Source organism: Leptopilina boulardi, unplaced genomic scaffold, assembly GCF_019393585.1.
Source record: "Leptopilina boulardi isolate dan_hultmark-lab unplaced genomic scaffold, ZJU_Lbou_2.1 LbouV2_373, whole genome shotgun sequence".
Taxonomy (NCBI): Eukaryota; Metazoa; Arthropoda; class Insecta; order Hymenoptera; family Figitidae; genus Leptopilina; species Leptopilina boulardi.
In genome coordinates this window covers 611,438-634,998 of record NW_026137944.1, presented here as the reverse complement: position 1 = coordinate 634,998, position 23,561 = coordinate 611,438, and the positions used below count along the sequence as shown (strand labels likewise).

General features: G+C 28.6%; 1 protein-coding gene across 1 annotated transcript; it reads right to left on the bottom strand.

Moving 5' to 3' along the window:
• Positions 1-2,146: 2,146 nt before the first annotated feature.
• On the bottom strand, positions 2,147-3,542 carry LOC127287842 (putative nuclease HARBI1). Its single transcript, XM_051314963.1, has 4 exons — positions 3,334-3,542; positions 2,938-3,224; positions 2,267-2,837; positions 2,147-2,156 (listed from the first exon to the last, which is right to left on the bottom strand). Exons 1-4 carry the CDS (start codon positions 3,540-3,542, stop codon positions 2,147-2,149), a joined length of 1,077 nt encoding a protein of 358 aa, XP_051170920.1.
• Between the last annotated feature and the right edge of the window lie 20,019 nt (positions 3,543-23,561).

Below are 23,561 nucleotides of genomic sequence, written 5' to 3'. Positions count from 1 at the left end.
TGAAGCTGAGTCAGTCTTTACCAAACGGATCGCCAAATATTATGATAATTCTTTATCCAGTGAAACATAATTATTTTTGGTCCTTAGGTGATCAACATGTCATGCAAGTTAAAAGAATAAAAAAAAATTTTTTGGTTTAAGTTATTAACATTTAGAATTTTTAACGGCGAAAAATCAAAATATTTTTTTCTCAAGTTCCTAATAATCGATTAGAAAAACAAAAAATTATTTTCTTCGTCTTGGAACGTAGAATTTTAAAATATTTTTGGTTGAAATTTGTTTTCATTTTTTATAGTTCTTTTAATTAATTATTAACAAAAATATAATGATAAGCAGTTTTCTTCATACTGTATGCAAAATTTAACAATTCAATCGTATTCTTCAGAAATTTTTACTAAAGAATCTGTTGAGAAAAAAATGTTTCGCTATTACTTGAAATTGTAAATAAACAACTAAGAAAACAAGAAATGGAAAAAAAATTGTGACAAAAAATATTTTCAAATTCTACGTTTCAAGACGAAGAGAATGCTTCTTTGTTTTTAATCAGTTAACGTGAACACGAGAAAAAATTAAAATGGTTCACTGAAATTAAAATTATTGTAATATTCTGTGATCCGTATGGCAAAGCCTGACCCAGTTATTAAAAATTATTATTAGGAGGAGGCTCAAATAAAATCAAAGATGATCCCTTATTGCTTCAAGTAGAAGGAGTTATAAAACCTCTAATTACTCCAATTGAAAATGGTTTTGATGACGACTCAATAATAGGTAAGTGAATGAAACTACATTATTTTTATACAACAGTGTCTACAGCCATGGTATATAGAAAAAAATTTTTAATATATTCTTTTAATGTTTATTTATTAAAATTATTGTACTAGAGTTGACGTAAATAAAAACTAATTTTAAAAAGTATAAATTTTTTTATCTTTATTACAAATAATAAATTACAAATAATGAGAAAAATAATTTTTTTTTAAATATATTAAACTTTTATCAATTATAAATAAATGTATAACATATTTTTTGTCAAATTCAACTTTTATTTGAGTTAATTTTATATTACAGATAAAGATGTCCAACAATTTCTTGTGGGAGAAAACGGTGAACTACTGAACGCTGAAACAGAGAATATAAATTCATATTCATTGAGTACTGCAGATACTGTTCTTCTACCAACAGACAATATTCTAAATAACTCGCAAGAGGTAAAGTTTCACTTTTACTAAAAAATACTACATCTGCAAAATCTTCAAAAAAGTTTCCTTATTTTAACTCCTGTAATGACATAATAATTCATTGTAGATTCTCGATGATGATGAAATGATGGATTGGTCCCAGTGGTCTCCAGCTATGTTAAGGTCAAAAAAACATTCTGCTTTGATAGTAGGCAGCGGATCACAAGTAGATTCAGGAAAGTCTTCTCAAAAATCACTGGATGATACTCCGGCTTCTGGGATGTCTAATCGAAAATCAATTGACGATACTGCAGCTTCAACTGTCTCAATTTCAGAATTGAAAATAGAATATTTAAACTTTTTGAAAAAAGAGGCTGGAGAAAAAGCTGAAATTGAAAAAAAGTTATTACAGCAACAAGTAATAAAGCAGGAATTGGAAATCGCACTTCTACGCAAACAATTGGAGAAAGAAAACTGAATCCATATGTCGCAATATTTAGTTACTTGCATTAATTTTTATAAAACTTTGAAAATTAACATATATATTTATATATGTGAAAAATATTATTTTCGTTTTTTATTATTATAATATTGATAATTTATTTTATAGTTTTGCAAGATCGTACAATAATACAAGAAAGTAGACAATTAATGAAAAGAAAAAGTTGATTATTTTCATTTGAAGGAGCGCAAGCATCCCTTAATAATTTTCAAATTAACGCAAATGAATAAGAATTTGATTACCGTTAATCGTTAACAACAGTGTCGCAATGAAGAATATTATTAATATCAAGACTGATCTCGACTGCTGTGATTTTGTACTTATATATGCAAAAAAACTCTTGTAGTTTGTAATTTTTTTGTTATTACATAAAAATAAATACTTTTTGAATATTATTCACTTATTTGATTTTTTCTTCAGTACAGTTATTAATTCACACCGCCGTGTCCACTTGGAGAAAGATCATTCACAATAGACTAAAACAAAAATTTAAATTTATACTAATTAGCAATGAAGTAATTTAATATTAAAAATAAAACATCGATCATATTTAATTCTTATTAAAGGAATAAAATTTAAATTTTACCTTTGAAAATAATGAAGAAGAATTTCACGTGTGTTTCCATGATCGGGATCTTGAGGACCTTGATTATGAACCTCCTCATTTAAAATAATGTCCCATCGAATATTTAAAGCTTCATCATCTGGTGGCAGTGGCTCACCATTTGTAAGTGCAATGTTATGCAAAACAGCTGTTGCAACGATTATTGCAATAATACGATGTTTTGAGAAACGCATCCCAATTGCTAAGCAAGGAAATCTACGTTTCCAAACTCCAAATGCTCGTTCAACAGGGTTGCGAGTTCTTATTTGTGATTCGTTGAACAACCGTTCAGCGTCAGTTTGTGGATTTGGTAAAGGAGTTATCAAATAAGGTTTCAATGCATATCCTCCATCTGCAAGAACTAAACCATCACCAAATTCTCCATTTTCCAAGCGAGCGCGTAATTTAGAATAATTAAAAATTGTTGAATCATGGGTAGATCCTGGCCAACGTGATACAATATTCGTAAATTTTAAATGAGCATCACATGTACATTGAACGTTCAATGAAAAGTATCCTTTCCTATTTCTATATAATTCTGCTTGATTTCCACCTGCAAGTATGAAGTAAAATAATACATAAAATAAAATCAGTTACATTTTCTCTGGTATTCGTCTTTATTGGTATAACTAAAAATTGTGTAAAGAACTCACCAAATGATTGAACCTTGATATGCGTACAATCCAATGCGGAAATAATTCGAGGGAAGCGCGAAATACTATAAAAGTCTATTTGTGCAGTTGTTATTTCTTGTTGAGTAGAAGGCATCTTTATTATGTTTCGAGATAAGCGAGCAATAGCTGCACTCACTCTATGGATAATCCTAAAAGCACTTGTCTTGCTGACTCCAGAGAAGTCGCCAACAGTGATAAGAAATGATCCAGTTGCATAATATCGCAATGATAGAAGAAGTTGTATCATTGGTGAAATCGCGTGGTTCCTGTAAAAGTGTCAAAATGAAAATCTATATAGAAAAGTACAAAAAGAAATAAATAATCTCGCTATAATGGAAACTTGTTCAGTAAAAAATAATAATTTTTTTAACTTACCGTGTAGTAGCATGTTCCAATTCATGTCGAATTTCTTGCAATATATTTTGCACTGATACTTTAGTTATACGAAAACGCACAACAAAATCCACATCGTCTAAAACATCAAAATAGTTTCGTCGCTCATGAATAATTCTTGGCCGACGATGAAGAACCATTTCTTCATCTTCGGAAGATGATGATAAAATTTCATCATAAAATTCAAACATCTCTAATTAATAAAAACCTTTTTGATTTGTAGGTTATTTTTTCATGTCAATATCATTAGTATTAATCGCTGATTAACTTATTAAACGGTCAAACTTGGGCAATTAAGTTAAACTGAGATTACTTTGCTTTAATCAACAATAAAAATATGGTGGAACTCATTCTTATAATTCTAATACTTTAATCAAGAATTCTTACATTAATTTAAGATGGTGCAATAATAGTAAATTCAAATCATCGTTTAAAATATAAACCTAATTATTTAACCACGACATTAATTCCAGTCAGTGAAATCGGCCCTAAGGGTATTTTTCCATGTAATAAATGGGAGAAAAGAAATTATTACCTGGGTCCTCAGAGTTAATTCTCATTGATTATTTAACAAAGGTTCTATTGTCCAAGGGTTGGTTTTTTGTGGTAATTAATCCGGGGTTTTGATACAAGTGTATATATATATGTATATATGGTATCTGTAATGAACTACTGATTAATCATATAAGAGTGTCCTTTTGCACTTATTGGCTGATCAGTAGTTACTCATTCATAGTTCTCTCATTCTATTGGATATTGGTAGTTGTATTGGATAAAAGGCAAAATTTGTTATATTGAATTAAAGGCAAAATTAAAGAATAATAATCTTTGTATTCATTCCTTCATTCATTCACATTTTCTTAGTACTTGAATTTTCTCATTATTATTAGATTATATATACATATATATCTTTACTTTGATAATTAGGGTTCTCGAAGGTTTCTACCTGAAATTTGATTTGTCAAAACAGCTTTCGGTTAAGGGTTCGTAAGATGGTCGATGACCTTTTAAATACTGTCCTGAAAGGTGAAGTTGTGTCCCCCACTTTACCAGCCCGGTTTGATCAATCACCATGTGGTTATATGTACTGGAAAATAAAAAACAAGAAGAAAATTTTTGGTGCCAGCACCATTGGGTTAAATCGATTTACAACACATCATGTAGGTTTATTGAATGGAACTAAAATTATAAAACTTTTGAATATTAACATTTATTACACAGTCCTGCGAGGGTGAGTTTCTAGAATGGCTGTCCTTGTTTCTTGTAGTTTTTTATGCGCTGAAAACGAATCTGACCTTAAAAATGCTTCATCACGTCAGGATTTTTAGTAAATGAAGCCTAAAAGGTAAAAAAATGGCCATTTTAGCCATTTTTGATAATTTTTTTTGGGATAGAAATTTTTTTTCAATTATCGACGAAAAAGTCGCATAGTACAACTCTTTAGCTTTAAAACCGATTTTTCAAAATTATTGTACGATTTTTTAAAAAAAAGTTATGACATTTTAAAATTAACAGTTTAAGTTACGCCAATAGACGTTATACCCATCGAATCTTTAGACAGTTCTTGGGAAAAATATTTTCTAAAAAATCTTGTTTCTATCTTATTGGCTTGAAATTTGTTACTCGGGGGTTTTTGGGATCGCTGATTACGAATCTGAAGTCGGATTTTAAAAATTCAAAATGTCGGATCCATATTTTTCAAATATGGCAGACGAATTTTACAAAAAATGATCTAATTTGCTTGAAACTCGTTACTCGGGGGATTTCGGGGTCGCTGATTACGAATATGAAATCGGATTTTAAAAATTCAAAATGGCTGATCCAATATGGCCTGCCTTATGTGGTTCAAAAACCTCAGAGAAACGAATTTTTATTGAAATTCTTTCAAAAATGTAGGCCATTTTGGATCGCACATTTTGAATAATTAAAACTGACAATAGATTTTGTATAAGTGACCACAAAAACCCTTGAGTTACAATTTTCAAGGTATTCCGACAATTTCTAATAAAATACGTCCGCCATATTGGATCCGCCATTTTGAATTTTGAAAATTTGACTTCATATTCGCAAGCAGCGACCCCCAAAACCCCCGAGTAACAAATTTCAAGCGAATACAATGAATTTTTAATTTTTTCTGACATATTGGATCCGCTATTTTGAAATTTTAAAATCCGATTTCACATTTGTAATCAGCGACCCCGAAATCACCCGAGTAACGAGTTTCAAGCAAATTAGATCATTTTTTGTAAAATTCGTCCGCCTTATTGGATCCGCCATTTTCAATTTTTTAAATCCGACTTTAGATTCGTAATCAGCGACCCCGAAAACCCCCGAGTAACGAGCTTCAAGGAAATCTGATCATTTTTTGTAAAATTTGTCCGACATATTTGATCCGATATTTTGAATTTTTAAAATCCGACTTCAGATTCGTAATCAGCGACCCCAAAAACCCCTGAGTAACAAATTTCAAGCCAATAAGATAGAAACAAGATTTTATAGAAAATATTTTTCCCAAGACCTGTCTAAAGATTCGTTGGGTATAGAGCAATTCCATGGGATGTGATGACAAGAATTTTTGACAATTTTTAAAAATGTTCAAAATTTTTTGAGATATCTCTAATTAAAAATTTATGTCATTTTTTTAAAAAAACCATGTAACTTTTTTTCCTGTTATCCAAATGAGATCAATTTTTTTCAAATTTCTCACAAAAAGATGCTATTTTAAGAAAAAAATAGTTCATGAAAAAAAAAAAAAATTTTTGCCCGGAAAAAAGTCAAAAAATAATTTTGAATTTATTTTTGGAAAAAACTACCTCTTCGATTTAAAAAATTTTTTTTCTGTTTAATGCCTATGATGTTAAGAATAACTTCTCTAATTTTCATAATGGGACAGAAAGAACTTTGCGAGAAAAAAATTAAAACGTCCCGTGCGGCGCGATGGGTCGTGCGCATCCTAGTTTTCACGTCCATTATATAGTATGGAAACTGGCAAATATCTCGAAAAGTACGAATTTTCGTAAAAAATGTTTAAGACAAAAGTTGTTCCAAACAAAAAGATCTACAATGTTACAAAAATGTTGGGCCATACAATGGAAAGAGTGGTTTTCTCAAATAAGACCACTAATTTTCAGTATCAACTTCGTAATCCTTATGAAATTCTGCGTTCAGACATATTGTATAAGTGCCCAAAATATTGGTCCCAATGTATGAGATTGGGTCCAACATTTTTTGACAAACACATAAATAAATTTTTAAAAATCTTATCTTTGGGGTTTTTGGGGTCACAGAATTAGAAATTCGAAGCTAATTTTGTAATTGGGCACAGAGCCCTATGTGAGATTCCACGGCCCAATGTGAGGCCCACAGTAAAGAAATTAGTTTTCTTAAATAAAACCCACTAATTTCCAGTATTCATTTCGTAATCGTTATGAAATTCTGGGTTAAGACTTGTAGTACAAATGCCAAAAATATTGGGCCAAATGTCTGGGATTGGGCCCAATATTTTTGGAATTTCATAACGATTACGAAATGGATGGAAACTAATTTTTTTACAGTAGGTCTCACATTGGGCCCCCAAAGATAAGATTTTTTAAAATTTATTTATTTGTTTGTCAATAAATATTGGGCCCAATCTCAGACATTGGGACCAATATTTTGGGCACTTATACAACATGTCTGAACGCAGAATTTCATAGGGATTACGAACTTGATACTGAAAATTAATGGTCTTATTTAAGAAAACCACTTTTTTCATTGTATGGACCAACATTGGCCCAATTTTTTGGTCTCAAATATGTAGATCTTTTCGTTTGGAACAACTTTTGTCTTAAACTTTTTTTACGAAAATTCGTACTTTTCGAGATATCTGAAAGTTTCTATACTATATAAAGGACGTGAAAACTAAGATGCGCGCGTCCCGTCGCGCTGCACGGGATATTTAATTTTTTTCTCGCAAAGTTCTTGCTGTCCCATTATGAAAATTAGAGAAGTTATTCTTAACATCATAGGCATTAAGCAGAAAAAAAATTTTTTAAATCGAAGAGGTAGTATTTTTAAAAAATGAATTCAAAATGTTTTTTTTTTTACTTTTTTCCGGGCAAAAATTTTTTTTTTTTCATGAACTATTTTTTTTCTTAAAATAGCATCTTTTTGTGAGCAATTTAAGAAAAATTGATCTCATTTGGATAACAGGAAAAAAAGTTACATGGTTTTTTTAAGAAAATGACATAAATTTTTAATTAGAAATATCTCAAAAAATTTTAAAAAATTGTTTGTGGGCTTTCATTCTGTACAAATAAAGGAACATATTCACAACGTTTCAATAAAATTGCTCCAATCATCAAAAATTCTTGTGATCACATCCCATGGAATTGCTCTATAACGTCTATTGGCGTAACTGAAACTGTAAATTTCAAAATGTCATAATTTTTTTAAAAAAATCGTTCAATAATTTTAAAAAATAGGTTTTAAAGCTAAAGAGTTGTACTATGCGACTTTTTCGTCGAAAATTGAAAAAAAAATTCTATCCCAAAAAAAATTATCAAAAATGGCTAAAATGGCCAATTTTTTACCTTTTAGGCTACATTTACTAAAAATCCTGACGTGATGGGGCATTTTGAAGGTCAGATTCGTTTTTAGCACATAAAAAACTACAAGAAACAAGTACACCCATTCTAGAAACTGAAAAAAGTTAAATTTTGCAGGCCTGTGTTATTATTGGTGCAATATATGCTCGTAATCGTGAACTTCTGAGGAAAACGAATATATCAAAATAAATTAAACAATGTTTATATTTAAAAATTTTATAATTTTTTTGAATAACTCATTAAGCGTCATAAAATAATATTGTCATCAAGCCCGAGAACGCCACACAGGCCCACCGCTGTAATTGACTTACTCGAGGTCTGAGCCCGGGACAGGCCGATAGAGTGAAGGTATATCACTTCCCTTTACAGGACCCAATCCGTGATCGCTCGATTCGTCCAAACAGCCTTGGGTTGAGGGAAAATTTTTTTATTATTGTATATGTGATATAGATGATAACCGTTTAATTCTCGTGAGTGGAAGTGGTGTATCCATACTGAACTTACTAAAACCTATCCCCGAGGATGCCACTCAGGCCTACCGTAATATCTGCCTCACGCGAGAACTTAACATAGGCCCGGGTTAGAAGAATGGGGGTATAACACTTCTCTTCAATGGAGTGAAACGGCTACTGCTGATGTATGATAAACATAGAGCAACCGTCTACCGTTGCAACAACATTGTAGTAGTGTCGCTAAAAAAAAGCTTCTAATAGTCTCAGGTAACTTAACTTGATTATTATACATATAGTTTATATTATTTTTCTGCAATTTGTCGATCAATAACTTACGGCATGTGTTGAATTTTCTTATATTATATTTGTCTTTTTCATTTTTGTATTGGGCCCAAAAAATAAATTCCTATTTTTGTATATATGTATTTTGAGGATAAAACATTGATCATTAAATAATTTTTTTATGCATAAAATATGGATATTCAGGGTGTCCAGCGGTTCTTGAAAAAAGAATTCAAGGTTTTCGAGGCCCAAAATAATTTTTTTCAAGGTGTACTTTTAACATAATAACTTTGAAAATATTTTACTATTTATGACTCTCTAAATTTTAATTAGTAAAGTGTCATGTAACAATTCAAATTAGTCAAAATTGTACTAATTTTTAATTATTCTGTAATGAAACTTTGGTATAAAAAATAAAAACTACCAACGACATATTACACATGACACTAATACCTGCATATCAACAACCGATTCCTATAAAAAATCGATTCTTTAAAATCGATTCTAGAAATCGATTCTATGATTCAGAAAATCGAGAAGAATGTTTTTTTTCAAAAAGTTTATTATGTTTCGCGCTTTTTTCTAGTCATGGTTAGACCAAATGTATTTGAGACTAGAAAATTAAGCTATTATTTTAGAAAATATAAAAAATTCAAGGTTTTTCTATAAAATTCAAGTACTTTTCAAGGTTTTAAAGGTGAAAAAAAATTCAAGTACTTTTCAAGGTTTTCAAGGTGAAAAAAATTTCAAGTACTTTTCAAGGTTTTCAAGGAATTCAAGGTCGCTGGACACCCTGACATTGAATAATATTGGTATAGAAGATATTTGTTTCTTTTGGTTGTCTTAAATGTTTCATATAAAAAATACTTCAATCCATTTAGTTTTTTTGGTATTTGATAACATTGGCATTAAAGATATTACGATTTTGAGGATAAAGAAAGATATTGGATAACATTAGAATTGAATATATTTTGATAATGCAACAAAAATATTGATTGTTTGATAATAGTGGAAGCTGGTTTTTGGAAAAATTTTTTGGTATTGGATAAGATTGGCATTAAAGATATTTGGATTTTGATGATAATAAAATATGATATTGGATAACATTGGTATTGAATATATTTCGATATTGAAAAAAAATTTTGACTGTTTGATAATAGAGGATGCTGGCTTTTGGAAAAGTATTTAAATAGATAAAAAGAGGTTTGAATATTGTTTTATGGGTTAAATAATAGTTTGTGAGTTGAATATTGCTTTGAATATTAATAAAAAGTGCAGAGGAAAATAAGTTAAATAATAATCATTATCGAAAATAATATAATATGGAAAAAGATTAAACAACGCAAATTCACGTTCATGTAAGACTATCATTGTTGCATTAGTTAGCTGAATTATAGTGAATGAAATTTTTTATAGGTGAAACACATGTAAGTAAATTTTTTAAAGCAATAAACTAAAATAAACGATATGTTTTGAAAATTGGCTTTATCAACAGTTTGAAAGTAGAAGAAGGATACCATGTCGAACATAGAAGAGTATTTTATTTTAAGTAATGAAGATTTTAAAATTATTGAAAATGTAAATGAAATGTTAAATGATATGCATATGAGAGATTCTTTTTCAATCGCCGCCCCAGCCCAAAAAGTCAATGTTCTGGGATTGGCTTCATACTTTGGTAAATTGTTGTCCTATATGATAGTAATAAATCCCTAAAATATAAACTCATTAAAAAAATATTTGTAGAAAGTAGATGGGGTTGAAGTTTTGACGTTAAGGGTAACATTGTCATTTTCAAATCCGTATAACTATGACAAAAGTTAATGGATTTTAATTTATCTATAATGAATTTTAATGCATTTTTCACGTACTTTTCAAAAATTTATACAAAATTTAAAAAAAAAAATTTTGACCCCCTTTTTTCAAAATCAACCCTTTTTTTTCGATTTTCACCCCTTCGGGTATTTTTTTTTTTATTTATTTTCATTGGAAAGCTGAGATTTTTTCCCATGAGCTATGTAAATATGAAAATGGGACAATAATAATTTTGTGAGAAACAGAATATTAAAGTAGGCGGTGCCGATAAGGGGTATACCTAGAGATCATCTTCGAGGATTTAGGTAGGCACCGCCTAATTTAATATTCTGTTTCTCACAAAATTATTATTGTCCCATTTTCATATTTACATAGCTCATGGGAAAAAACCTCAGCTTTCCACTGAAAATAAAAAAAAAAAAATTCCCGAAGGGGTGAAAATCGAAAAATAAGGGTTGATTTTGAAAAAAAGGGGTAAAATTTTTTTTTTTAATTTTTGTAAACATTTTTGAAAAGTACGTAAAAAATGCATTAAAATTCATTATAGATAAATTAAAATCCATTAACTTTTGTCATAGTTATACGGATTTGAAAATGACAATGTTACCCTTAACGTCAAAACTTCAACCCCATCTACTTTCTACAAATATTTTTTTAGTGAGTTTATATTTTAGGGATTTATTACTATCATATAGGACAACAATTTACCAAAGTATGAAGCCAATCCCAGAACATTGACTTTTTGGGCTGGGGCGATTGAAAAAGAATCTCTCATATGTATAAATTTCAAGAATTATCAAAAAATGATTCAAATTCTTTTTTCATTATGCAAAGTACTTTGTATTTACAAATGCTTGATTTAATTGTTCCAATTAGAGAAAGAGATAAACATATTCAAATAGTTTTTAGCGGTAATAACAATTCTGGTCATTGGATTTGTGTTTATTACGATGAAGTAAGACTTTATATTTTTGATAACCTGAATGCAGGGTGTTCGAATATTCTTCAAATAGAATATTTAATTAGATTGTTCCCTTTTAAACCAACAGAATTTTTTGTAGATGTTGATCAACAACCGGTTGGTACAGTTAAGTGTGAAGTATAATGCAATAGCATTTGCAACATCTGTATTGGTTAACAGTGTAAATTAAAAGATTAATTTATGGAACTGATAATAATGTAATGAGCAGGCATTTGATATCATTTTTTGAAAACAATTAATTAAATCATTTTCCGGCAGTTAGAATGTCTAATATTAGATTTCGATTTGTAGAGAATGATTGGAATTGTCTTTTCATAAATCGAGCTAAAGAACTTTAAAATGGTGAGCTAAACCTTTCATATTTTGTAAAGACTTTTCCCAGTAAAAATGACAACAGAGTTCTGTCTACTGAAACTAAGAATGAAAAGAAAATACCCAAAGAAAAAAATTTGTCCTGTAAGATGAAGAAATTATCTACAAAAAATGAAGAGGGATTTACATGTTGATGTAAATTCAGTATGCACAACAGTAAATAATAAGAAAATAATTTCTAGTCTTATTGTTAGGGAAAATTTTAATCCCATGACATATCCTACATTGTTTCCTTTTGGTGATCCTGGATGGACTGTTAACCTTAAGCATACATACCTTAGGCGTACTTGTAAAATAATATTATTATTTTTGTGAGATCAAAAGTCCAATAAGTGTCCGTCAAATAAAAATAAATTTTTAATTATTCATAAAAAATTGTAGATATCGCGCGCGTTTACGCGCGTTTCTTTTAGCTAGTTAACTATAATAATCTTGGTATTCATTCATTCATTCATTCATTCCGTCCGGACCCCTGCTGGGTTTTCGGTGACAGAGAAAAGAACAATTTATGGAGAGAGAAAGATATATCTTTATTTTGCAAATGAGGGTTCGCTTGACCTGCAATCTGTTAAGAAGGATTAATTAATAACTCTGAGGACCCAGGTAATTATTTCTTTCTCCCTTTATCACGTGAAAAAGCTATAAAGAAAGTGTAAAACTGAATAGGTAACGCATACCTTTCTTTCTTACACCAAGAAATATAACATAAGTACTTCTTTGTTTAACATTGCGTTTCTCTATCTAGACGATTGAAAATGTCATAAGAACATCATCGTCTAAAATCTTAATCTTCTTCCATTTTTGTTTTAAAAATAAAAAAAATATTCATTTATATGTATATATGTATGTAGGGGAGAGTGACAAACAGTGGGACAATTTTTTTCAAAGAGATATTAATATGTCAATTTTATATATTTTTGGACACTTTTTGATACTACCATAAAATTTCAAGTTTTTGGAACTTGATACATTTTTCTTGTTTTTAAGGTTTGTGTTAAACAGTGGAACACCTATTATTAATTATTAAATAATGAATAATTGTTTCAATAATAATATTCTACTTCATACTTTGTAAATATATATGTTTTGCATTAAATAACGTTAACAAATGTTTCAAAACACTCATAATTTAATAATATTTTAAATTTTTATAATTTTTTATTACATTTCATTATGTACTCAGAGTTAATCTTCATTAACAAAGGTTCTATTGGCCAAGGGTTGGTACATCTTTATTTTTCTATATAATAAATGTGAAAAAAGAAATTATTAGCTGGGTCCTCTAGAGTTAATCCTCATTAACAAAGGTTCTATTGTCCAATGGCTGGTTTTTTTGTGGTATTTTTTCCGGGGTTTTAATACAGGTATAAATACGTATATATGTTATTTATAATAAACTACTGATTACTCATATAAGAGTGTCCTTTTTGCACTTATTGGCTGATCAGTAGTTACTGATTCATAGTTACTCATAGTTCTCTCATTCTTTTGGATATTTGGTAGTTTTATTGGATAAAAGGCAAAATTAATTATATTGGATTAAAGTAAAAATTGGTTATATTGAATTAAAGGAAAAATTAGTTATATTTAGTAAAAGGTAAAATTAGTTGTATTGAATTAAAGAAAAAATTGGTTATATTGAATAAAAGGCAAAATTGGTTATATTAGAGAAAGTGAGCAAAACGGTTAAAGTTATTTAGATTTTCATGAATCAAAAATAAAATTAAACGAAGTATAATATGGCCAACATAAAAGAGTATATTATTTTAAGTGATAAAGATTTAAAAATTATTGAAAATAGAAATAAATTGTTAAATTACATGCATATGTACAAATTTGAAGATTTATTAAGAAAAGATTCCAATTCTTTTTTTAATATGCAAAGTGCTTTGTATGTACAAATGCTTGATTTTATTGTCCCAATTAGAGACGGTGATAAACATATTTAAATACTTTTTAGCCGTAATAACAATTATGGTCACTGAATTTATGTCTATTACTATAGAGTAAGGCTTTATATTTTTGATAGCCTTAATAAGGGGTGTTTAAATGTGCAGCAAATAAAATATTTAATTAGATTGTTACCTTTTAAACCAACAGTAGTTTTTGAAGCTGTTGATCAACAACCTTTTGGTAGTGTTGAGTGTGGAGTACATGCAATAGCATTTGCAACATCTATATTATTTAACGTAATGCCAAACCGTGTAAATTATGAAACTGATAATAACAAAATGAGAAACCATTTTAAGTCAATGTTTGAAAATAATTGCTTAAATAATTTTCCGACAGTAAGAACGTCTCACAATAGGAATTCGATAATAGAGAATGATTAGAACCGTCTTTTCATAAATTGAACTCAGGAACATAAAAATTATATTTTAAACTATTGTTCTGTTTTTAATACTTTTCCCAGTAATAATATTAACAGAGTACTATTAACACAAGAGTTAAAAATTAAACATTCTCTAAATGACACTAGTGAAAAGAAAATAATTTGTACAACTTATAATACTGTGAACAAAATTTCACCACATGAATATTTAACAATGAAAAATTTTCTGAGTAAAGAAAATGATAAAAAGATAAATCGAGCAATTAAAGAGAAGGGAAGAAAAAGGAAGGCAAGGCGCGAAGTTACATATGAGCAGTAAATAATAAGACAGGAGAATGAGAGATTGAGAAAACGTAATCGTAATAAAACAGAAATAAAAAAGAAAGAGCGCAAAAAAAATTTGACATGCAAAAAAAAGAAATTATCTATAAAAACTGAAGATGGAAAGAAAATACGCAAGGATAAAAATTTGGCATGTAGGAAAAGAAAAATATCAATGGAGACTCAAGATGAAAAGAAAGTGCGTCAAGAAAATAATTTGTCATGTAAGAAGAAAAAATTTTCTACGGCAACGGAAGATGAAAAGAATGTGTGAAGAAAAGAATTTGACATGTAAAAACGATAATCGGAATAAAAAAAGTGCAGGAGTTGCAATAATGTCTTTTCAAGATTTAGATGAAAGTAAAGTACCACAGAATTATTTAGGTTTAATAAATTTAGAATGTAAGTTTTGTAACGCGTTACATTTTTTGTGTTAAAGACCGTAACATAGATACATCACGGAGGAATGTCCCCGTGAAAAGGACATTATGATATCGCCTGAATGTCACAAAAATATTCCCTGTTGATATCAGCCTGACATTCAAGCAATATTCCGTGCTACTTGGGTGGTAGATCCAATATAGAGAAATTTTTTTTTACATTTCTAATATTAAATTTTTTTGAAAAAAAATGAATAAAAAATATGGTTAATGCACACTAGCAACGTAGTCGGCCGCTTGCGGACGACAAAGTTGCTAGTTGGTTATATTTAATAAATGGCAAAATTTGTTATATTGGAGAGAGTGAGCGAGAGGATTAAAGATATTTAGATTTTCATGAATCAAAAATAAAATTAAACGAAGTATACTATGGCCAACATAAAAGAGTATGTTATTTTGAGTGATGAAGATTTAAAAATTGTTAAAAATAGAAATAAATTGTTAAATGACATGCATATATATATACACGCGTATAATTTTCAAAGTATACAATACAGATAATATGAACCCCTTGTACAGTAGAACGTACAAATGCCTTCCCCTTGAAGTTGCTGCTAAAAATTGAATATTTGCCGTGCAACTTTTAGTTATATAATCCATGAGCAAACAGCTGACAAAATAATAAATGTCATCATTGGTCATCGTTCAAAAAGAATGTTTTGATCAGTTAAATTTTCCGTTAGCAGTTTATATGTTTTTGGAAAATAATTCCAAGTGTTAAAATAAGGAAATATATGCTTACAATCAAATGTTTCATGTGACACAAGGAAAGATTGTGCATTGAATTGCAGGTAAATAAGACTTCAAAGCAAAATATATAGGTTACGAATATGTAAACAATACCATAAAAATAGTTTTCATAATAAATAAATAAATGAGATAAAATAATAATAAAAAATATATAAATAAAAATAAAATATCATTTATGTTATTGTTATTAGATTTTAATATTTTATGAGAATAAAATGTTTTTTTTGAAATTGAAATAATGGATGGATGTGTTTAATGGCAAACAGGACGCAACAAATTAGAGATTTTTTAAAAATAATTTTGATTTTGAAAATGCAATAAAAATTATTTATTTAATTTTACACAGCAATGATCTATTACTCAATATTTAATATATTAGTAGATAGAAAAAATAATGTTTGGATTTAATCTATGTTAACAGTTATTATTATTAAAAATATTACCTACTATTTTCATATTTTTTTTAATATTCCTTGAATATGTATGGAATATTCATTGGAATATTCCAAATTTTTCAATAGAATATTCCCGAAATGTTAGTGGAATATTCCGTGTTATTGTAATATATATAATAATTTAAAAGTTCTCTAAATTTAAATCACCAAAAATATAAATAATATTGTAGGTTAGTATATTTATTGTAAAATTATACACCTGGTTCGCCATATTAATTTAATGTTACAATTTGTGGGATAAATTGAGTAAAAATTATTTTATAAAAATATTTGACGAAAAAGTAGGATTACAATTAATTATAAATTACCATAACTAATTAATAATAATTATGTAATTTACCTGAAAAATTTTTTACAAACAAAAAATCCTCTGCGTTCTGTGCACTAGAATTTATTTGGAAATCGACCACTTTTTGAAAATCAGTTCCGATAAAAATTTCACCAGGAGGAAAAGTCTAATCTGTTTGCGCAATCAATAGAAATTCGAATCGATTCGCGGGTTTGCGGAAGAATAAGCCTCGAGTAAACTACATCACGAAAATTATGAAGTTATTGGAACCGGAAGTTTCCCAAGAGATGTCAAAATGCTTGGTCTTTTTGTGACCGTGAAATTTGTCGACAATTAGTGAGTGAATTTTTTCCAAAATTTATTACATTTAAAATTGAATTTTAAAAATAGTAAAAAGAAATAAAAAGTTAAAAATGAAACAAATAAAAAGTAAAGAAATTAAATAAACAAACCGTAAAAATTTAAAAGCATCAGAATGAAAAAAAAATAAATTAAAAAAATAAAAATTAATGAAAATGATAAATTTTAAAAAAAATTTAATAAAAATAAATAAATATAAGATATAAAAATAAATTTTTATAGTTTCATTTTGAAAGTAGTAGTTTGAAATTTTTTTGATTAGAAACATTTTTACCTCTATGCAATTCTGTAATTTTTAATCTTTTTTTAAGGAGGTGTTTTACTTTTCGTAGACATGCAGTACATTTCGGAGCAGACTGGCTTGTATTTCTTGATAAAACAGTTTGCTATGAGCATAAATGTGGACAAAGTGAACAAGCAATATAACGATTATAAATATGAATGCGCCTAGAGACTTAGCGATTGGAATTTAATGGAACAAAGTCATTAAACACTGATTTAATTTTTTAGATTTAATGTTTTGTTTCTTCGAATATTAGAAGTTTGTTACAATGAAATAAGTAATATTTATTTTTGAAAAATTTGTTCATTAAAATAGTAAATATTTATAAAAAATTTTTATTAAAAAAATTATAAATGAATATAATAAATGACTAAAATAGTAATAAATAAATTATAATGGATAATAAATTATTTAATTATATAATAAATAAAGAATTAAATAATAAATTATAATTATAAATAATTACAATAAATTGTCTTAAAAGAATCCATTTCTTATTTTAATTCTAGGAAAATAATTTTATGGTTAAATATGTTAAAAATTGAAATAAATAATAATCATAATTAAGTAATAATCATTAATAGGTAAATAATAATATTATAAACCTCGAAAATTAAACTTTTTTCAACTTATGAATCACAGTTTGCATCCATACAAATAGTCATTCGAATAATGAAGATTGGGTAGAACGAAAAGTTAAATAAAAAAAATTCTAAAGAAACAAGTACAGATAAACACAATTTCAAAAATTCTCTAAGGTAAATCAACTAATTCAATCTGCATGCTCGTCATCAAGTTATTGCAGCTGCACTTTAAGACTTCACGTTCCTTTTTGCTGAGAATATTGACAATGTCAGCAGGTTCGAGTTTGGGTTGTTGGTAACCCTTCCACCGAAGATCATTTTTTGCCCATCGATCGTACCTTTGCCAATGGAAATGAGAATACGTAAGAATATTACTTGAGAATACATACATACATTCATAGATACATACATAATAAATAACATTATGAGAAACCCGTAATGTACTGCTCCACGAAGCAGGGTGCGTGGGTGTATGTATTATTGATATAATTATTTTTGTAGTAATAATCACATTTATACATCAATACATACACATATACTCACGCCTAATATTTTGTCCATCCTCCGTTATTTTGTATGACTGCCTGCAGACGCCTTGGCATGGATAAAATTGCGTTTGAAACTACTTCCGGCCTGTTCCCTATTTCCTCCCAACTTCTAAAAGTGTGGTTAATCAATGCTTCTAGATTGCGGTCAGCTCCAGATTCCCACTTTTGTACCACCATCGCCCACAAATTCTCAATAGGGTTGAGGTCTGGCGAGCACGGAGGATGAGGAAGTAAAGTTATACGAGGATGTGCCTCAAACCAATTTCTGGTTCTGTTAGCCGTATGGATTCGGCTGTTGTCCTGTATAATTTTTACTTCCTCATACTCGTTCGCTGGAAATATTCTTTCGAGATAAGGAAGGAAGTCGTTCTCCAGCAATTCAACATATGCCACAGAATTAAATCCGGGGCCTACTTCCCGCAGAACTCCCACTCCATAAATTGAAGAGCAACCCCAAAAGTTGCAGGAGATTCTTCCGCTGCGTTGCTTCGCGACCACACAATTTTCTCTCAACCGGCTCCCCTGGCTTCGCCAAACCCGTTTGCGACCATCTTCGGCGGTACAAAAAGACTTTTCATCTACGCAAACAGTGTTAAACCAAAATTTTTCTGGTTCTTGAACATATTGTTGGACGTAAGCTATACGCTGATCACGATGGGCATCAGAAAGAACAGATTTGTACGCCGGACGACGGCTGTGGATGTTCATTTCATTCAACCTTCGTCTAATGGTGTCATAACAGACCTCCGCATTGACTACGTTTTTAAAACGTGCTGTAGATGAAAATGGTTCATGATCTGTAAAATATTCATTAATCACTTCATCTTGCTCCGCAGATGTTTTTCGGGGAGGGTGATTATATTTTCTGTGATCAGCTAATGCAGGAAGTCCTCCTCGAGCATGTCTGTCAATCCATAACCGGACAGTTTTCGTTGAGCATGCCACTTCATTGGCAATTTCGACACTAGTTTTCCCTGCTACATGCATCCCAATAATCATGCTTCGCGTTGCTTCTAAAAATTTTTAAACATATATAACGGACTGAAGAAAAATACCAGACAACGTGGTAGCCAAACATCCACTATTCATTCGTCGAAGCACTGACTTGTCACTTTTTCAATACATTCGCTCTTCTTAATTAATTTTATTTTTGTAAATATTATTATCTTTAAAAGTAAACTTACCGGTTAAATTTGCGAATCTATGTCGATCCATTTTTAATTTATATTTTAATTTTTTATAATTTATATATTAAATTTTATTTAAATTTATTAAACTTCTATATTCTCTTTAATTTAACAGGCACATAAACTTCATGTCCAAGAGATGAAAAATAACAAGCGATAATATCATTGAAAATAAAACAAAAGAATAATTGTTTAGATCTGAAATTTGTCATTTTTTACTTTTGAATTTTTCATGAATTTATTAAAAAATATAAACAATACATATCAGAATTATTTTACATATTTATTTTATATACATTTATTAATATAGATAATAATAAGCAACAATGCGAGAAACCCGCAATGTACTGCTCCGCAAAGCAGGGTGCACGGGTGTTCTTATTATTAATATTATCATTATTTTCATATTATTAATTATCATTTTTTTTATTTCAAAATTAAAAAGGCGAAGCGATTGATTAAAACTTTTCTTAATTTATTATACAGGGTGATTAATATAGTAATCGCCAAAAAGTACACGGGTATAGAGTAAAAAATTCTATGACACACTATTGTCTTAGTTTTTTTGCGTAATGTAAAGATTAACAATTTTTTTTGGGCTGGAAATAATTTTTTGACAATTTTTTTCTGTAAAAAAAATTAGGTAATCAATTAATTAAATAATTCATTAATTAATTTTTTTTTAAGAAAAAAATTGTCAAAAAAATTATTCTTCCAACGAAAAAATTTTTTTTGGGCTGGAAATAATTTCTTTCACAATTTTTCTCGGCAAAAAAATTAATTAATCAAGTAATTCAATAATTAATATATCAATTTTTTTAACAGAAAAAATTTTTTTTAAATTTATTTCCCCAACGAAAAATTTTTTTTTGTGCAGGAAATAATTTTTTTGACAATTTTTTTCTTTAAAAAAATTTAATTATCTAAATTATTCAATAATTTGTCAATTATTTTTTTTACAGAAAAAAAATTTTCAAAAAAATTTATTTCCCCAACGAAAAAATTCTTCTTGGGCTGAAAATAATTTTTTTCACAATTTTTTTTCTTTAAAAAAATTTAATTAACTAAATTAAAAATAATTAGTCAATGAATTTTTTTACAGAAAAAAATTGTCAAAAAAATTATTCTCCCAACGAAAAAATTTTTTTTGGACTGGAAATAATTTCTTTCACAATTTTTCTCCTTAAAAAAATTAATTAATCAAGGAATTCAATAATTAATTTATTAATTTTTTTAACACAAAAAAATTTTCAAAAAAATTTATTTCCCCAATGAAAAAATTCTTCTTGGGCTGAAAATAATTTTTTTGACAATTTTTTTCTTTAAAAAAATTTAATTAACTAATATATTTAATAATTAATCAATTAATTTTTTTTACAGAAAAAAATTGTCAAAAAAATTATTCTTCAAAAGAAACAATTTTTTTGGGCTGGAAATAATTTTTTTTCCACGCAGTTTTCAGTCGGCAGAACACAATTTGTCAAAGTTGGTAAAAAAAGATTAATATTTAGCCGAGTTCAAGTGACCTTTATTCTTTAAATAAGATAAAACCGGAACGGAGTTACAAATAAATTTTCAGAATTATTCTATCAAGGTTTTCCACATTTTCCACGAAGTTTTCATCAGGTAGAACACAATTAGTCAAAGTTGGTTTAAAAAGCTGAATACTTAGCCGAGTTCAAGTGACCTTTATTAGTTAAATAAGATAAAACCGGAACGGAGTTTCAAATAATTTTGTATTATTATTCTATCAAGGTTTTCCACCTTTTCCACGAAGTTTTCATCCGCCAGAACAGAAATAATATTAAACCATAACAGGTTTTTAAGGACTTCTTTAGGATCAATTTTAGGACGCATTTGAGGTCTTCTTTGAGGATCAAATATAGGACGATTTTGAGGACTTCTTTGAGGATCAAATTTAGGACCTCTTTTGGGATTAATTTTTGGACGTGTTTAAGGACTTCTTTGAGAATCAAATTTAGGACGAGTTTAAGGTATCACATCGGTAAAACCGTTTTCTATAGATTTTCTTGAAAATTTTACCATATGTTTTTATTATCATTCTTGACAAATTTGCAAAATATGAAGAATTTTCGCCGTACGAAACCAGAGATATTAGCAATCAAAGTTGCTTATTTTGCATGGGAGACGGGACTAATGTATGGGGGAGAAGTACATTTTCATAAATATCATCAGAAGTTTTCTATAAATTTTTTTCAAAAACTAATGTTGAATTCACGAATAAATTTGGAACTAAAATATACAAAGAAATTTATAATTTACCGTGCCGTTTATTTGTAATTATAAATTAAAAATTCTATTTCATGACGTCATTTGCAATATATAGCACACCCGCCACTTTGATGTGGCAACATCGCAGGATGGTAACATTAGTTAGAGAGAGACAGTAGTCCACAGTAGTCAAAGTGAGACTTATAGCGACGTTGTCAAACCTCCTACTCCTTCCAATCGCTGCTAGTGTGGGGTATACGTGTACGAGTGTATTTGTAGAAGTAGGTACAGTATGGGCTGAGAGTATAGGGAGTTGAGGGCGAAAGTATAGTGCGGAAAGTAGTAATGCGAGCTACAAACTTTTGACTCCGATTAGTGCCGCTGTGATACCTTAAAAACTTCTTTGAGGATCAATTTTAGGACGCGTTCGAGAACTTCTTTGAGTGTTAAATTTGGGACTTGTTTAAGGACTTCTTTGAGGATCAATTTTAAGATGTGTTTGAGGACTTCTTTTAGGATCAATTTTAGGACGCATTTGAGGACTTCTTTGAGGATCAAATTTTGGACCTCTTTTGGGATTAATTTTAGGACGTGTTTAAATTTTTTTTTTTAAATTTGTTTATAAAAATAAAAATTTATTTCTTTGATTCAAAGAAAAGATTTCTTTGATAACAAAAAAAGATTTCTTAAAACTAAAGAAATATTTCATTTGGTCAACAAAAAAAAGTAATGAAATAATTTCTTTAAATCAAAGAAATTTTTCTTTGACACTATAACAGTGCAGAAATTTTTTTGATTCAAAGAAAATTTCTTCAAAACAAAGAAACATTTTTCTGGGTGTATATTAAATAAAATAAAAAGTTTATAACGTATTAACTAAAGTAATGATACTATTGTTTTTAAATGTTTACAGGTATAAATACTTGATATAATAAAAACTAAATTAAAAATAATTTTTTTAACTAGAATTGTCTGGTCCTATTAACAACATTTTCTTGTTCAAATAACTAGAATTCTTTTTACCAACCGCTTCTAGTAACTTCGAATAGAACTTTTTTATTAGTGTTCAAAAAAGAATTGTTTAAAAATCGTAATTAAAAAAAAGTGCTCAGTTTTAATTTTTGTTGCAAAATGATCCTGAAACAGTCCCTTATCATCCCCAAAAAGAAAATCAGAGGTAGAAGATAGTCGAGGTTGAAATTATTCGAGGACCACCGTGATGGGCCAAGTATGACGAACTATGGAAGGCAAAAAATAATCATTTTTTTCAAAATATTTTGCTCCATTTTTACTGGCAATTTCGTAGTGAAAATAAGCAAAAGAGCTTGGAGTATGATTATAAACCAGAACTCGATCTGATGGATTTCTTTTTCAAGTGGATCCACTGTTGGTGATGCTTAAAAAATATTATGAACAATCAATATCAAAATAATTTCATTAAATTTTTGAATTTGTTATATAGTTATATTTTTGGTCTAATATAGCAATAAATATTTATTTATTTTTTAAATCGATATCACTTACCATTTGATATAAACATTTAAATTCAATTGCATAAACCCGCATATACTGTTCCGCGAAGCAGGGTGCGCGGGTATTTTTTATTATTAATATTATATTTATTTTTAAAAATAATAATTTTTTTTCTTAATTAAAAGCATTCGTTTAAATAAAAATTTGAAAATTTAATTTTTTCTTTCCCTGTAAAAAGACCTGTAATTGCCGCTTAACTTTTGTTTTTAAAATAATCAACTTCAAGTTACATTAATATAATTCAACCAAAAAGTGTAAACATGGAAGATAAAAAATTAATTAAGCTTCTTGGTGAAGAAATTGCTAAAAGGAAGATAATTTACGTCAAAAAATTCACCATTCCTCTATATGCTAACCGAAGTCGTTTGGTGACAAATGCGTTTGAGGAAACAGCTGCGGAAATTAAAAAT